The sequence below is a fragment of the Papilio polytes genome, unplaced genomic scaffold (genome assembly GCF_000836215.1).
Source record: "Papilio polytes unplaced genomic scaffold, Ppol_1.0 DF821400.1, whole genome shotgun sequence".
In the NCBI taxonomy this organism is placed as follows: domain Eukaryota; kingdom Metazoa; phylum Arthropoda; class Insecta; order Lepidoptera; family Papilionidae; genus Papilio; species Papilio polytes.
Window position 1 is genome coordinate 6623765 of NW_013527804.1, and position 16915 is coordinate 6640679.

Sequence of the window (16915 nt, forward strand, 5' to 3'; positions counted from 1 at the left end):
TGCTCAATCTTTTTGATCTTTAAACGTATCATTTGTAAGTTTTTACGTAAATTATAATAAATGGTGAAGCAAAATTAACAATTACGTAATAAAACACACAATGGTTTTAAACAATTGCTTATATTTAAACTATCTTACGTATGAGCGGCTGCGTGACGTTAGCACACGTTAAACAAATTGAAATTAAATTTGGTTAATTTGGTTGTAATTGAGGGTCGATAATGTGCCATAAAAATGTATAACATGAAATTCAAAATCAGAAGTCAGTAATTCTAGATGTCCTAGATCTTAGATGTATGGTTTACAAATTTGATCTGAACGAGGTTAACAATAATGTACTTCTTCTGTGTTATCAGGTTAACTAAAACAACCGCTCCTCATTGGTCTCTCTTGATGTTATAAAGGTGGGGATACGTCACGACGACTTAAGCACCACCAGGAATCAAATCTCAGATTCGACGGTTTAATAAAAATTTTCCTGAAGTAGTAGAGAATTCCATACCAATTGCAAAGTAATAAACTAGCAACGCGTGAAACAGTAATCGTAGAAAAGACATTTGGGACAAGCGAGTCTGTAAGCAGGTCTTGGCTCCGACCGAGCGGTTGGCTACGGCCTCCGACTGACAGGGAGACAGCTTGTGTGCTCTGTGCACGCTGAGTCATGATGCACTTGTCGAGCGTATTAACCGGACGGTAATGCCATTACCAATACGTACGTTGCGTAAGAATCGGTAATGCCTAACTTATACAATTCGACCGGTAGCTTGCATGCGGTAGATTCTGTTTAGAATGCTTAAAGTATTATTTTGTCCGAAGTGTCTACGCTTGCAAATAGGACGATGAACCGAAGGGTCGTTCGTTTTGCGGCTTGCTCTGCAAACATTGCCGCGTTCAACTTCCACTTCGGAGATCTATTTCGGCGGATGCCTTAACGCCGTTGCACATCTAAATCGGTCCTGTACGTTTTTACGGCGTCCGAGTGGAGCGACGCCGCGTCCGCACGCCGGGCTATTCTGGTTAGTCTATAAACGGCGAGCTCCGGCCCGGTTATAATTAGAGATGGCCAAACGGTTCGCACCTGATTGGCCGCCGGCCAGCCGCCCGCCACACGCCGGTCCTCCCTGCTCCCTGGACCCCGCACGTCGCCCCCGACGCTCCTTCATTCATCTTTAATTGTTCCATAATTGCCATCACCAGATTACTATTGTCTGGAAGTCATCGACATTAGTGCGTAAAACGATACATAACCTCAAGAGTCTACCGTCAAAGTTTGGTGTCTCTTATGGTAAACACTAAACAGCAAATTTGGGTACATTTCTAAAGTCTTGCAAATGACGTTATGACGTTAAGTTATTATCAGTACTTGACTGCTAACAGAAGAAGTAATTGCGTTCATGTTCTAGATCCGAAACCGTACATCACCATTCAGCAACTAATTGTATGATGACTTGTCATCTAGTCGTAGATGAGATACAAGGAGGCGCAGATAGCGCGACGGCGACAAACAATCTGTGGGTAGTACTGCGGGGTGCGGGGTGTGGGGCGCGAGGCGCAGGGCGCGGGGCGCGGGGCGCGCTCGCACTATCACTGGGACAATATTTAATTTGCTAATACACTGATATCGTTCACGTTCCTACACCGTGTTCGTCAATGTCCCTAACTTACAATATAATTTATTTTATTTGAATTAGGTATATTTGCTTAAGCTTGTAAAATTAACTTTACTGGCGATTAAGTAACTCATGACATAATACATATAGATAAACTAATACCTTATCATTCATATGTCTTCATTGCTATTGTTAAATTTTGGGTTTTTTCGAAAGTTACAAAATACCCTTCAATAAAGTTGCAAAAGTAGTACAAACGAATTTATTACAGACATACAACAAACAACAACAAGCAACCGTGTGTGCGTGACGAACTGATTAAATATATTTGTTTAATATTCGATGTGGCTTAAGAGGTTGATGGTCGTAATAAACCTCACAAGTTAAATTAATTATCTTTTGAAATGATAAAGTATTACTAACTGTATATACGAGTCAAGAATGTTTCGATATCGAGTAAAATGGAAGAATAACAAACAACGACAGAGCCTTGATGGCCCGTGACGCCGCGTTCCCTAGGCGATCCTCACAATGCACCAGTACATGTGTATCAACGATATGATACATTTTATTAAATCAAGGATTATTAAATGAGATCTCTCTTTCTCTTTAGAGTTTAAGCTTGACTACATAATTTAGATTGTCGTGAAAAGGTATTAAGTGTCTAAGCATGTTTAGTGTTACAGATTAGATTGTGTTCAACATTTGTGACGTATTTTGACCGTGTATAGATATTATGGTGTAGGTTGTAGGCGTGTGCGCGCGGTGTGGGATGTAAAAAGTGCGAGTGCGCGCTACGCTATCGCTTCCGGTGAGGTTGTCGGCCTTCCGGCGCATTATCGGTCAGCTGCAACACAGACAGCGTGGCACAATGTACACCACATTGTGCCACGCTGTCTGTGTTACTCCGGTAACTTGACGTGTAGAACAGAAGCAAAGGATTATCAAATCATTAGGTAACTAAATGAGATCACACCTGTGGAAAGTTTAAACCGGCTAGAATCAAACTGTCTCTACCTATGTACTTTTCCGACTCAATAAAATAAGCCAGTCACAATCTTTGATAGTATATTTGAGTGATAATAAGATAGTGTATGGCGGCGCCGCGGCGGCCGGCGGCGATCAATTAGCCGGGACGGATGATTGGCAGCCGACCGGCGCGGACTGCGGAGCGCGCAGCCGCCGCAAAGGTCGCCGTGCTCTTATTGCACCACAGCAACACCAGCCGTACCCTAGGGCATCCCGCACTCCGCAAAAGATTTATACATAACATAGTAAAGAGCTACGTCCTTGATTTCCTACCATTTGATCACTCACTCTATTTCATTAAACATGTGGCACACATGAAAAGTTAGTCTCCACTGTCGCAATTCTTTCTTCGTTCCGTTATTCTCGTTGATATAAAACAGAACTTTATAAAACAGATAAGGTCTCTGTTTTATTATTTACAGGTGATATTACCTAATATATTTAAGCGTGTTAAAAAAAACGAAATTAAAACAACTCTTGTCAATGCGTTATTATCATCAATTTATCAGATGTTTTCGGGGCACGTTGCCTTGTTTACGTTCCGAGAGCTCGATGGAAACTTTCCTCTAACCTTATTACATATGCATTACATGCAAATACACAAGTTCTGCTCATCTACGTACATATTTATAATTTATGTTTGCATATTTACATTAATCTGTATGTTTAGATTGTTAATTCTGCCTATATCGTGATAATTTTTTTGCCTTTATATTTTTTATAATCCTGTTTATCTACAGCCCATTAATTTTCTTTAATTCGAATTGGTCGAAAAATACCAATTTATCAACGAAAACTATCAAGTTAATAACGTAATAGGAAATGATATGAAGTTGTGTCATATCTGAAAATAGCATGGCCTCATACAAGGAAATCCTATTTTGTGCTATTTATTAATAGCGTGGTGACACTGTGACAATTTCTCCGCGATTGCTATTATCCTGTTTTGTAGGATTATCTGATAATGTTATTATTACAGCTCTGCTCTGAACCGGTGCAAAAGTTAACATTACGCCATGGCTCAAAAACTGAATCTAAAGTCTGTGTAGGTACAATAACTACACATGTTAGCCAACGACGAAAATTAAAAGTTACCCCTCGTAAGTATAGCTCTAATGTCTAAGACTACATTTTCCCCGGATAATAGACAAACGTTATTACACAGTAGGTGGTGTGAGTGATATTGTGAATAGTTTATTTGCGCGGAGCATTAACATCGGAGATTTGGTCCGAGCGAGGTCTAAATATAGTGTATATGTACCGCGCACAGATAACGCTAATGCTCCGGCCGCGGGTCGCGCTGACCCACAGATACCACAAGCTTTACCTGTTTTTGTTGTTCGCTCTAAGATGACGCACCAAAACGTACCATACATATCAGTTTTCCTTAAAACATTGATTACGTCCTCCTCGACGTAATAGGTTGTTGTGTTACACAAAATGTCTGCGAAGTATTCTGATAATTGGAAACTGACTGTTTTCTAAAGCATCTTTTCTGTTACGTCGAAACTTCATTGTAATATTGCGCTACATATCGTGTACATATAATGAGTAAAATAGATCAGAACTTTGTAAACAGGAATGTTATCCGAATAATAAATTTATAATACCAATTGTCGATTGTTACTTTAGCAGCCTGGAAAACATTTCTGATCTACTATGAAAGTAAATATTGAGGAAAATAGAAATGCATTAAAGTTAAACCGTGGAAAGTGCAGCGAAGCTTGCAGTGTGCCAATGTGCCAATCAGCGTCCATCGTGTGGCATCGCTTGGCAAAGGCACGGTGGCGGCCCAGCGGTACTGCGTGAGTCAGTGCGTCCCCGCGCCGACAACCGGCCGCACATTATGCAAACAACTCTGATATTTATAAACCGTTTTAATTATTTACATTGACTCTATTAAACTCGACCAGTTCCTCGACTTGAGAATTCGTATGCTTCTCTCATATTGCATGCTTAGCAAAAAGTTTTTACGTTTTGTACCATATCGAACCTCAGCTTTGTATACGAACAACTTACCTTTTTAGAACATATCAAGAAAATGATGTATACGATAGGTATTTAAATGGGAGTATCTGTAATAGCAAACTTTGTGCATTCGCTAATTATTGTGAAGCCGATGCGGCGAGATTTCGTTTGATGTTGATGATTGAGTTGACATCTGGTTAAACATTGATATAATAACAATATCCCAAATATGGCTCATTATTTCAAGAGATAATGTGCTTTTATCTGTTATAAGGCAATAAGACGATTTATCACGTTTAATCCAATTAAGATTATGAAATTGTTGCAAACACCGCGACTATATCCCAAGTGCGTTTTATGTCGCGCAAAGGTTTCCTTTGATTGTTTTTATGTGTCGCCTTCGCACCTGCGCCCTATTGCATCAAGAGGCGGCCTATTATTGGCTCCGTTCCGGTGTCCCAGCCTTGGCCGGTCCAGCCCGGCAATGCTCTTTTTAATACATTCCAACTTCATCTCACCAGTTAGTAGGTTCTTTGTCATGTATACATCATAATTATTTTTTAGACATACAATGAGAATTATTTTAGTAAATTAAATAATTTATATTAACGAAGTTGTTTTCTTTACTGTAATCTTGCGTTCTTTAATATATTGATTTAGCCAAAATGATTCCACTTTAGCGGTGTACAATCCACACTGCCGTTCGCTGGCATAGTATGTTGTCTTTGTTAAAGAAACCTGTGTTAATTTATGTGTTTACATGTTTATCGGTTCTGAGTATTTCGAAATCATTAAAAACAGGCATCTACTGATAAACCATAATGAACATATTGAAATTCATTATTTAGGATGCCTGAACAAACTTTTTGTTCGTTTTCATAGTCATCTAACATAACAAATAATTAGGCTTAACAAAAAGATAATGTTCTCTCCAAGCTAATAAAGAGTAGTATAAAACAAGTAAACAAAAGGTCCTCAAAATAGCTCCTTGTATACACCAAGTCCGAGAATAGGCAAGAACGGGAAAGTATCGAGCGCATTATTTTTAGCATCAACACAAGAGAGTCGCGCTCGAGCCTTTGTCGACTGGAAATAGCACAAACCCTCAGCCGAGCCGCCGGCGATGGACGGCCAGCTATGATGGACGTCCTGCTCGCGAACACTGCGCTCTCTGATACGCTTTTAGATCTATTGTTTGTTCCCTACACTTTCATTATATGTAACGCTTGCATTCACACTTGCCTCCTCGTCTACGATTGATCTTTATATAGATTTGTGTTGTTTGCGTTCGATGCATTGTGTTTTACGGACAAGGACTACAGCACAGTTTGTATGTATCTACATCCATGAATTCGTTAAAGATTTTTAAAATTCAAACACAATCATTGTTTGTGTTTCCGATCGTTGTCACTAAAAGAGCAAGGCTTACGTGTATTGTGAAAGTTGCGCGTACGCAGGAGCAAATATTTTGCATGCCTTCATACTTATTCTTAATTCGTAGGTTGGTTTTGAGTATATCGAGTTGCTTCACATTATTTCTTTCTTATACGCTCTATTTCAAAGAGTTAAAAATGTTGACGGCAGATAAGACAGTGTATTAGGATCCCGAAATAGACCCCTTCTATAAATAACGCGGCATGGAATGCGACCGTCTGTTTATAGAGTGGTCGCGCGAAGTGGGAGAGATTTACTGGAAGCATGTCGCGAGGGGAGCGGCCCCGGACAGGTTCACAAAAAACAAAGCACCTTACTGCAGCGAGTGTCGACCTGCCGCAGCACCGTGACAGGTCCCGGCTATTTATACATCGCCAGACTCCGATAACGATAGCCCCGCGGTTTGTAGGAGGACACGCATAACTTGTGTTGTTGACGATTATGTCCTGGCAAAAACTGTTTGCCTCACTTTATGATGATTTACTAGAGATACACACGGAATCTGTGAATTAAAACTTTATAATCTGAAGATCAAAGTTAGTCGATTCTTGCAATAGCAAATTTGCGAATGTTGGTGCTGAATCAATAGCGGGTCCTTGCGGTGCCTGCTCTGTGCCTGCTCTGTGGCGGCTCGCTGCATGGTGCGCTAATTATATCTCACATGTTATTTATAGATGTGATTCACTCCTGCGCAGCGCCGCACCAACTAGACGTGAGTTATGGCGCTCATCTAATCGGTGGCCTATTTCGGATCCTGCGAACGATGCCCACGTTTTTAAACGGCTATTTTTGATATAGTCACTGAATAAAACTAAAATAAAATTATTTTGTTCTTCGAGATTTGTAGTCTTGCCATGAGTTTAAATTGTAAGTACTGTTTGGTTACAGACATTGCGAGTATTAAGATAATTTGTTTTCTGTCTAAAAGCAACAAAACGATGTTAGTTAAATATTGAGCTATTGTGACGCTAGTGTTGCGTCAGGCGGTAGATCGTGACAGCGCAGTACATCACTCAATCTGAGCCCGTCCAAACAGATACTTGAGTGTCCGAGTGTCTGATTGACCAGAGAGACAGGACAGCCATTGTACAATCAAAACAGTTGCCGCTTGCCGGCCCGCGCCACAACTCACTAGAGGAACCACGTACGCAGGGAGTCTCTCGGACGGTATTGTTGTTAAACTAGATATTTTATAATGAATGACAGTATATCGTTATTAATATAAAAACTCATACCAGTTTTGTTCGTTTTAATTATAAAAATTGGCAAATAAATATCCTTCCGTCTCCCCTCCAAGTATTACGTCCGGTGATTGCTTTCAAATTGTTTTGGCAGCGATGTTCGCGCAAGTGGACCGGAAATGCCGCGCCGGCTTCGCGGAATGCACGCGCCCAAAACATGATGAGAGTGATCCAGTGAAATTGCAATATCATACCATGTCATTTACATTTCACGATTTCCAATCGAATTCATTACCCGGTATTTGTAAAAAAAAAAACTTTCTACGTGCTGTTTTGATCGGTGAAATGCTGATTTGAAAGTAATAAGTTTTTAGTTAAAATTTTGTTTAAATAAAAAAATGAAAAATCCACATCATGACGTCCTTTGGGTACATGGCAAGACTACTGTTCATCGGTGTCAGGCAGCTATGTGTTTAGAGCGGACGCGTGCGTGGCCGGACTACTGTCGACGCCGGCCGCGCAGTGGGCGTCGTTATGTCAGCGTCGTGACGCCTACCCAGTGTACAATGAAAATGAACTTGACATTTTTCTTCTCAAACTAGTGCACTAGAACATCAAGTCATTAGAAATGAAATAATTTAATAACGCTGTAATGGACTAATCACTGTTTTCTGATTATTGACATCTCGGCGTTCTCTTGTATAAGTTTCGATCGTCTTGCTAGCGGAGAAATTATGTGTACGATTACCTTCCTTCTGGTTTCAATAGATGTCAGTACTTGATCCCTAAATACGATGTAATAAGAAGGTGATCGGTAGATGCATATTTATGCTACAGATTGAAACAGGACAAAAAGTATTGTATAAATATAGTTCCAAAAGCGGCGATCTTTCCGGTGGTTGCTGCATTTAGCTGGTCGCAAATAGCCTGCGAGCAACAGGCAGCGGCGCGACGGCGTGTTTACTGCCGGACGGAAATAGCGCCGCTGGGAATCTGGAGCGGCAGAGGCAGGAGTCCGCTTTTATGGACAACTATTTTAAGCTTTGATCGTGGAGGTTTCCCACTAAATACATGACTGTTATCCCTTTTGAATTAACTTTAGAAAATGTTGTCCGGTATATCTTCAATAGTTGGCATATTTGTAATAAATTACAGACAAAGGCATTTTTTTAATTATGCTTTAATTCTGTTTGTAATCATAATTCTTGTCATACACAATTCCTAGAGAAGACGCAGTACCGTTAACCTTAATTCTTAGTGGAGCTGGTCGATGTCGACTTCAAACTGTGGCAAATGTTAACTAAATACATTATATCTTCTAGCAGCTAAAGTAATCCTCTCACGCCTCTTAGAAAAAAAACACGTGTGAATAAAAAAAAGTACTTCATTAAAGAATATTAAGTTGATTACTTACGTGTTTTGACTTCCAGTTTTATATTCAAATTCAAGATTTAATGTTCCGTGTTTGTTTTAAAGGCTGACGACTTTTTTGTTGTTGTCTGTATGACGTATCTGTAATTATGTATTCATATGTAATACAAACTCATGGAATGAGGCAGCTTCGTGCAATTCAAATATACATATAAGAGTATCTCTGTTTTAGACACCACTATTAAATAAAAAGAACAGCTGCAAATGTTGGCGTTAAAGTTATTTCACGGAGTGTTTTAAGTATCACTTACACTTATACATATAGGTATTGAAAGTTTTTATAAGGCCTTGTTTTGCAGTCAGTAACCGCATCATATCAACGATCTCTTTACTACATTATGACGTGTTTTGTCGAACTCTAAAATCATTTTCAAGCTTTTCAATCGAGTTTTTGATGAGAATTAATAAAAGCGCATTCTCAAATGAGATTACAAACAGGCAACGCAACGCTATCGGAATTGTCTTAAATTGGTACAGAGATTTGAACGGTTATTTCAACACCTTTTATATTCTAAATATTTTCCTCTTTCCTCTTTAACAAGACCGTTATCAAATCATTATTTGCGCAGATTGAAAAAGCGCCGTGTTTATTTGTTGGTAACAATTCGATAGAGGCACGTTGCGTGGTTCGCGTGCGTCTTCTATTTTTAGATTCTCGTTATTCGCTCCGTTTTCCTTCTTCCTCGCACGAGTGGGTCAAGCGCCGAGTGCGAGCGAGACGAGTGGCGGGCGCGGGCACGGTGCGTCCTTCACTTGTCGCGTTTCGCTTTCTATTTATAAACGTGACGTTGCGTGGGCAACAGGAGCGGGAGCTTTGTTTGCGTTTGCAAAAGCTTTTCCATTTGTACGCATGCGGCAAATAAAAGTTGCAGATGTTTTGATGAGCTCGACGCTTATCAATGACAACAAATACGAGACAAGAACAACATGATCAGAGAAATTAATTATGATATACATTTTTGTATTGCGGATGAAACCACACACACGCTACAGGTTTGAATTCCACTATTTCATAGCATCTAGAGTGAACGTTATCATGTCACAAATTGCAAATGGTTTTGTAAGTGGAAAAATTAAACTTACATGATGATTTTGTTTAATTAAACATCTGGAAATAGTTACAACATAGCGGCATGTTTGTCTCGCTATGAGCAGCTGTTGATTACTACAATTATTTAAATTCTATCTATTATACTTGCACAATATGAATTCCTACCATTAAAAAGATATAGGGAATCAAAATGAATTTACATTATTGTTCTTGCAAATTTTAAAATGATTTTAAAAACACAATACTACTACGACCGAAGTGGGGTGGGTATCGGGCCACATTACATCGTAGACGTAGACCGCGTTGTAGGCGGCGTAGGCTTGGCTCGCGTAGCGCTCCCGGCGCGTAGGCGGGTTACGGCTTGCCTCGTAGACGACTACGTAATCAAGAGCTTGTTGAAGTTTGTTTTGAGCAATTTTGCAAAACGACGACAATAATTAAGTTACTTTCCATTTCTTATATAATTATAGTAATTTCATAATATTGAAGCTGCTTTGATTGAAAATGGCCTATGTTATGAACTAGCATTGACGAATTAAGTCTATAAACACAATACCATACAGTGTTTACGACTGTCTGAAGTCACCTATCAAATGACCAGTTGTAGGCAAACGACTCGGTCTAGCCCGATAGCGACAGGATGCGGGTAGTTAAAACTAAGGACGTAACCTATTTACACATATTATGTCACAGTTCCATTGAATTTTAACAAATTTAGATTTTTTGTAATGCCTTAACCTCGTCTTTTTTGTTAGGACTATACTTTTCCTACTAAATTTAATTCGCAACAATATTTACTCTTAGATCCTTCGTTAAATGTATAGGGTAGGTAAGCCTTAGTTATAAAGGCAGCTACCGAGGGACCCTCGTGTCCCGGGCCGCTGGAGTCTTTCTAAATATAGTCAGGGCTAAAAATAAACTTGATTGCGACTACCCTGCCGCCTCCCCTTGCGCCTGCCCCTCCCCACACTGCATCGCGCGATGTAGGTCACATTGGCCGGGGCGGCCGGGCTCGCGCCGCACGCAGCCCCATCCCTGGCCTTAAATAATAAACCTTCGCACTTAACATCTGATAACCATCACTTTAAAATGTAATTCATTTACCTTATGACTTGTACGTTAAATGTAAAAATTTCTTATTTGCATATTCAAATGAAATAGATTCTGCTCCTTGCTGCAGTTCTAAGATTATATACTCGTAGACATTTGAGGCATTGCAAACCTTTATAAAGAAATGTGTTTCCAGAAATGGCGCACGAGAGCGGCGGCGTTGGGGGCGGCGGCGGGGGTGCGGGCGGCGGGGCGGGCGCGGCCTCCCCGCACGCCGCCTCGCCGCCGCACGCGCCGCGCCTGCCGCACGACACCACCTTCCACCACCAGATCATGCAGGTACCATCCACTTCCCCTTCTCCTCTATACCTATTTACTATTCATAACACGGAATAGTTGTCTTTGTTTATTAAACTTAGTCTATACAAACGATGGGTGTCACCGGACGTCTCCGTAATCTGGCATTATTAAGTTACAGTGTTTTACTTTTTTATTGGCTTGAACCCAAAGCTTATCGGAATAATTTTAATGTTTAACAAAATCAAAACGTACATATACATACCTAATATATGCGTCATTCGAACTGGTATTATGATAATGTTGTTCAATATAATTTTAGTCATAAGTACAATTCCTATAAGCGAGATGATTTCCACCGGCACTGTTTACATCCGCGCGTGCGCGCGCCTCCGGCCACCCGTGACCTTTCGCCGCGGCGGCGCGCGCGCCTCTCCGCCCGACACATTTTTAAACTCGAGTATTTATAAAATCTCGTGTGCGTTAAAAATATACGCTATAATAAAAAGAAACGGCTCGGCTCATCCGTCTGCATACAACTATATTTACATGCGTACAACAGGGCCGGGTAAATATAGCAGGACGATGCGGCCCCTTGCCTTGCTGCAGCATCGCAGACCGCGTGCGACGTTGTATCAGATGTCCGTATATCGAAAAATTAGCGAACGAGGCATTTGCGCGTTCACTGGATAAAACATCGTCAAAAGTCTTTAGATTAACTCGATACGTATCGCTTTATGCAATAGCTAAAATATAACTAGATTCCACTGAGATGAGCGGGTTGAATAACGTTTTGTGATTATATGTACATAGTTAAGGACAATATTGCGTTTTGATGCATAACAAAATGCTTCAAAATGTGTTCGGCTTTTCATGCTATAGCGTTTCTTACCAGCAGCTGCTAATAGCTGTAGACCCAGAAATATGTTCACGTTAGTATAGGACGTCGTGATGACTGCTGTGTATATCTTGTACATACATTGGTTGATATAGAAAACTATTATGTTTGTGTTGCAAAACCTACTAGGTTTTGTGTTGTTTTAGCGAACTTGGATCCGCTCCAAAGCTTGTTAGTTTATTCTTATCGCTGGTTTTGTACAGACTTGTATGTATTTAATTTATATAGCTACTGCCCACATTCATAATCATGAATGAAACACAATATGTAGGTACGTAAACGTGAATATTCATATGACCCCAGTGCTGCAGAGAGATTCAGAAATATATAAATAGTGCGTCTTTTTTACTCAAGCGAGGCTTCTCCGACTGCTGCTATAGCGCGCGAATCGTAACGGTCGACGAGTTTCGCAATATATTCGTGAATCATTATTATAGCAGGACTGTTAATAAGCCATTAACGCTTTGATGCTGAATGTCCGCCACGAATAAAACCGCGCGCGACACGCGGCGCTCCCACGCGCTTTGTGCTGCTGCCGCCCTCAGCCCGCTGCCCGCCGCCCGAGTCCCCCGTGCGCATTCCGACGCTCGCCATTTTTTTTACATCCCACCAAAATAATGAACGCGCCAGAAATATACGGAGACGCCTCCCCCCGACCTCCCCCACACCCTGCGCATCATCGTTGCCGTTGTTGTAATAAAATTATTTTGTGGAACGCACGCGCTCCAATATTTAGATAATGTTGATGTCACGAACTGAGATTGAGCGACGACTTCATTGCGGGTAAACGTACTGTCACAAAAGCACATTCCGTTCTAAATTTATCCGAGTCGTACCCGCTAAGGCATGCATTGTCCCATCGGCACGATGGAATGTGTTCTTATGAGAATCGCACATGGCAGAGCGTGGGCGTGTGTGTTAGTGGAGCACGCGCACGCGCACGCGCACGCGCACGCCAATGTTGCGTCGAGTGCTGTCATACATGTGTACCCTCTCCTTGTCAGAGTCAGAGCCCGAGAAAGAACCATATAGCGGAGAGAGCAAAACAAAGCTTAGAGAATAATTTCCTGTTGCAAGTGAGTGGACCATTACCTATTCGTTCTGTGTGGCCAGCGCGCGCTGCCGCCTTCAACCGACGCCTCCGCATACGCTGTTATTGTATTATATGAGCCATTATTTATAATTTTAATATTATTATTGATTTATTTTCGTCCAGTCGCCAAAGTTTTGGTTTTTTACTATTTCTTTTTCAAAACTTTGCCATTGTGAAGGCATCAAGTCCATGTCCATTATATTAATGCCACGACTGGCAATAAATTTGCCTTCAGCGACAACAACCATGTGCTCAAAATAGAATAACATGTTTATATATAGTCATTTGTAAACATATCAGTTTTTCCTCAAATAGTTATAGCTTAATTGGTTATTAAATACATAGACGTGTTTACGAGTGTGGTGTAGTGACACTAAAGCGTATTTAGACAAAGTTAATTGTTTTGAAATCCCTTTAAATAGTAGTATTTTGTAATCAAATAAATATTACTAATAATTCGATAGTTTCGTAGTTCTGTTATAAATGGCACAATACTTCAATAACAATGTTTCTAATTTTTTTATGGTAACTAAAGTTGGTAATAACTCTCATTCGTATGGTGTCGGTTGAATGTAACGCGCGACGCTGCTTTCCAAAGCATAATAATCGCTGTGTGCTATTTAAATTTGGTGTTGAATATACGTGGTGTGTTAATTTTAGATTAGCACTGACCGTGTCCGTGCGGCCCCAAATTGGTGACTTATCAATAACTAGACAAAGGTCAATTTGTACTTAAACAATATCAGTTATTATTGACATTTTTACGTCATACTTTGCTGTTACATTTGTCAGTTTGCGGCAGTGGGTCAAGTTGATCTTTATGAACGACCCCGCCGCGATAATCTCCATTTAAATAATTCTTGTTCCAGACACTTGCATATGTTCAGATTCGTCTCTGTCAATATGTTCATAGTAATTAAGAGACTTTATAGAGGTCTGACGTCACTCGCCTGTTTGTTTATTTGTTGAATTATATTTATTTGTGCCATATGGTGCAATGACATTTACAACTGTAGCAATCAATCCTTCATTAAAATGTTAATATGTAAGCAATACACAGACAGACATGAGACATGATCTAATAATACACATTTACGTATATCTTTCGATAAGGTTTGTTAAATAATTGACCACGAGAGCTGCGTGTGAGCGATACCGTACTCATGAACACTGCTCAAGTTTACAATTAGATACATTTCTTACATACCATATATAGATAAATTAACATTTAATTGACAGGACTTATCTGTGATATTGTATAGTTCTGCGTAATATAATTAAAAATAGTTTCTATCTTTAATTGTTTTAATTATAATTGTTTGTACATTTTAACAGTCAGACTAATTAAATAAAAAAACGGAAGGCCTATTTACATTAAGCGACCAGCCTGTTTACTCGTCTTGTCATATCTAGAAGCTGACGTGTCAACGCCAGGAACAGCGGGCTAGTCTCTTAATGGGAAAGAGGTCTCAGTTAACTGCCGCACTCAGCCATTAATTGACCTCTAAGGGAAACCCTTAATGAACGTTTTTCTACATCAAATGAGACCATCAGAAGAGTCTCAGTGCGGCAGTAATCGCCTTCACACTAACTGGTTTGTGGAGCAGTGGTATAGGTCAGTGTGCGTAATGCACGTGGTGTTGCAGCTGAAGAAGCAGCAGCAGCTGCAGCAGGAGATACTGCTGCAGCATTTCCAGCAGCAGCGGCAGCAGCTGGCCGAGCAACACGAGCAGCAGCTCAGGCATCACCTCAAGGTAACATCACAAATCTTGTAATCCACTAACTTTTACGTTTCGTTTTGCTCATTTTATGATCACACTCATACAATACCTTTTGCAAAGTCCATAATACGAAGTGTACATGTGATGCATATTATTCTCGCTTAATGAAGTTACACAATAGCGCTGGCTATTTATAGGGACGGCCGCGATCTAGTCTAGATTAACCTGCGCGACCTCTCGCTCCCCCCCTCCCTCGCCCCGAACTTCGCGCCACCGTCCTGTGCCTAATGCACATATTTGGATTAATCAAACAATTTACGCACATTCGCCGTGTACTGTGAAATAATAACTATTACTAATGAAAACAAGAAGCTATAGCTGTTTTCTTTTCAATTTGATTCCCAATTGTATAACAAAATCAAATCACATTATTGTCACATTTGATGATTTATTTAAAACTGTGACTCACGTGAGGAATGTAATTAGATGACGAAGCTGCGCAATAAGTACTCCATTAAATGACAAGGTTGGATAGCGGCAATGTACCAGCTTCGTGAACATGTCGCGGCCGTGACTCATGCCGCGAAAATATGCAGAAAAGCATGCGAATGCGCAGTTTGTGAGGAGAGAGTCCAGTAACTGGTTATGGTATGCGACGGTGACGCAGCGCCCGGTATGCGGCGAGACCACACCACCTGTTCGCTGACGTACTTTGTGTTCACTAACTTTGCTTACCAACTTTCGTGGAACAGATATACTTATGGACGAACTATCAAATTCGGCAGGGCAAAGTAAACTATAGAATTGTTCAAAGTAAGAGCAATACGAAATACGACACACTGATACCTAGATACTCGTACATCTAGATAAATTCGATGTTCAAGAATTTATGATATGTAAATAAGTAACGAGTGTGTACCTGTTGTCGCAGCTGTGGGAGCAGCAGAAGGCGATGGAAGAGGCAGCGCTGCGCGAGGCGCGCGAGGCTCGGGAGGCCCGGGAGGCGCGCGAGCGGCACGAGCGCGGCGAGCTGCTGCGCAAAAAGGACAAGCACGAGCACAGTGCTAACGCCTCCACCCAAGTCAAACAGAAGCTGCAGGTGAGCAGTGTTCCCAATACAGCGCGCTCTGCATGACTCTTATTACCTTTGATAAAAAAAACGCACCAGAAGCTTCTTAACTTTTAGCTAAAAGTCAATCATTGTTTTATTTCAGGAGTTTCTTAAGAAGAAAGCAGCAGCGAATGCCAATGGAACAGTACCTGGTTCACCTTATAGAAATTGGTAAGTTTTCCTGACGCCATCACCGCACCCATCGTCCCAACGTTTCCGGTGGCTATATTATCATCGCCACTTGCCTATATTTGTCTCTTTGTCTTTAGAATGCTCATTAATTCCTAGTTACCTACTAGGGGTATAGTAAAGTCATCGTCTGGAGAATCAATAACGTCGACGGGCGCGACGGCGCACCCGTACCGGCTGGCGGCGCCGCCTGCGCTGGCGCTGAACGCGGCCGCCCCGCAGCCCTCGCCCGCGGACTACCCGCTGCGGAAGACCGGTGAGTGGAGCGCGCCCCACGCTGCGCACTACACGCTAATGTGTTTTTGTTGTGTGCTGTTTGTGCCCTACTTGACATAATACCAAACTAACTATTATCAAATTTATTCTTCATACACGTAATTATCTTTACTATTTTAACTAGAAATCTCTTGATAATGTAATATGTTATCGATTAATCAGAACAACAAGAAATTAGTATTGACGCATACAAAGTATAGTACAATATTCAGATACATCACTTTCATACGATCTATTCGAAAAAGAAACTCTTTGTATACATATTTTTTAAACTGCATCCAAACTTACGAAATACTAAAACGTAATGGAGTTATGTAATGTGTGTGATGACGTAACCACGTGTGAGTGTGTGCGCCGCGCGGCCCGCGACCACCCCGCCAATGTCGCCATTATAGTCACCGCTATAGCCACCTTCGCATTATCAATTAGTAATTCATTAAAAAAAAATAAAGATCAATATAAGACTCGGTATGCGAGGGTGTTGTGTGGTCGCGTGGTGCAGCAGTAACCGCATGCGCGTGCACTAACAGCGTCGGAGCCCAACATGCTGAAGGTGCGGCTGAAGGCGCGCGTCAT

General features: G+C 41.0%; 1 protein-coding gene across 1 annotated transcript in view; it reads left to right on the forward strand.

Moving 5' to 3' along the window:
- The window catches only part of LOC106108745 (histone deacetylase 5-like), a 41730-nt gene that overhangs the window by 20310 nt on the left and 4505 nt on the right, over nt 1-16915 (forward strand). The window contains exons 3-9 of the mRNA XM_013290004.1: nt 10951-11093; nt 12954-13025; nt 14689-14796; nt 15695-15862; nt 15978-16045; nt 16174-16319; nt 16870-16910. Coding sequence (XP_013145458.1) covers nt 10951-11093; nt 12954-13025; nt 14689-14796; nt 15695-15862; nt 15978-16045; nt 16174-16319; nt 16870-16910 — 746 coding nt within the window. The remainder of the gene's footprint in view (nt 1-10950; nt 11094-12953; nt 13026-14688; nt 14797-15694; nt 15863-15977; nt 16046-16173; nt 16320-16869; nt 16911-16915) is intronic.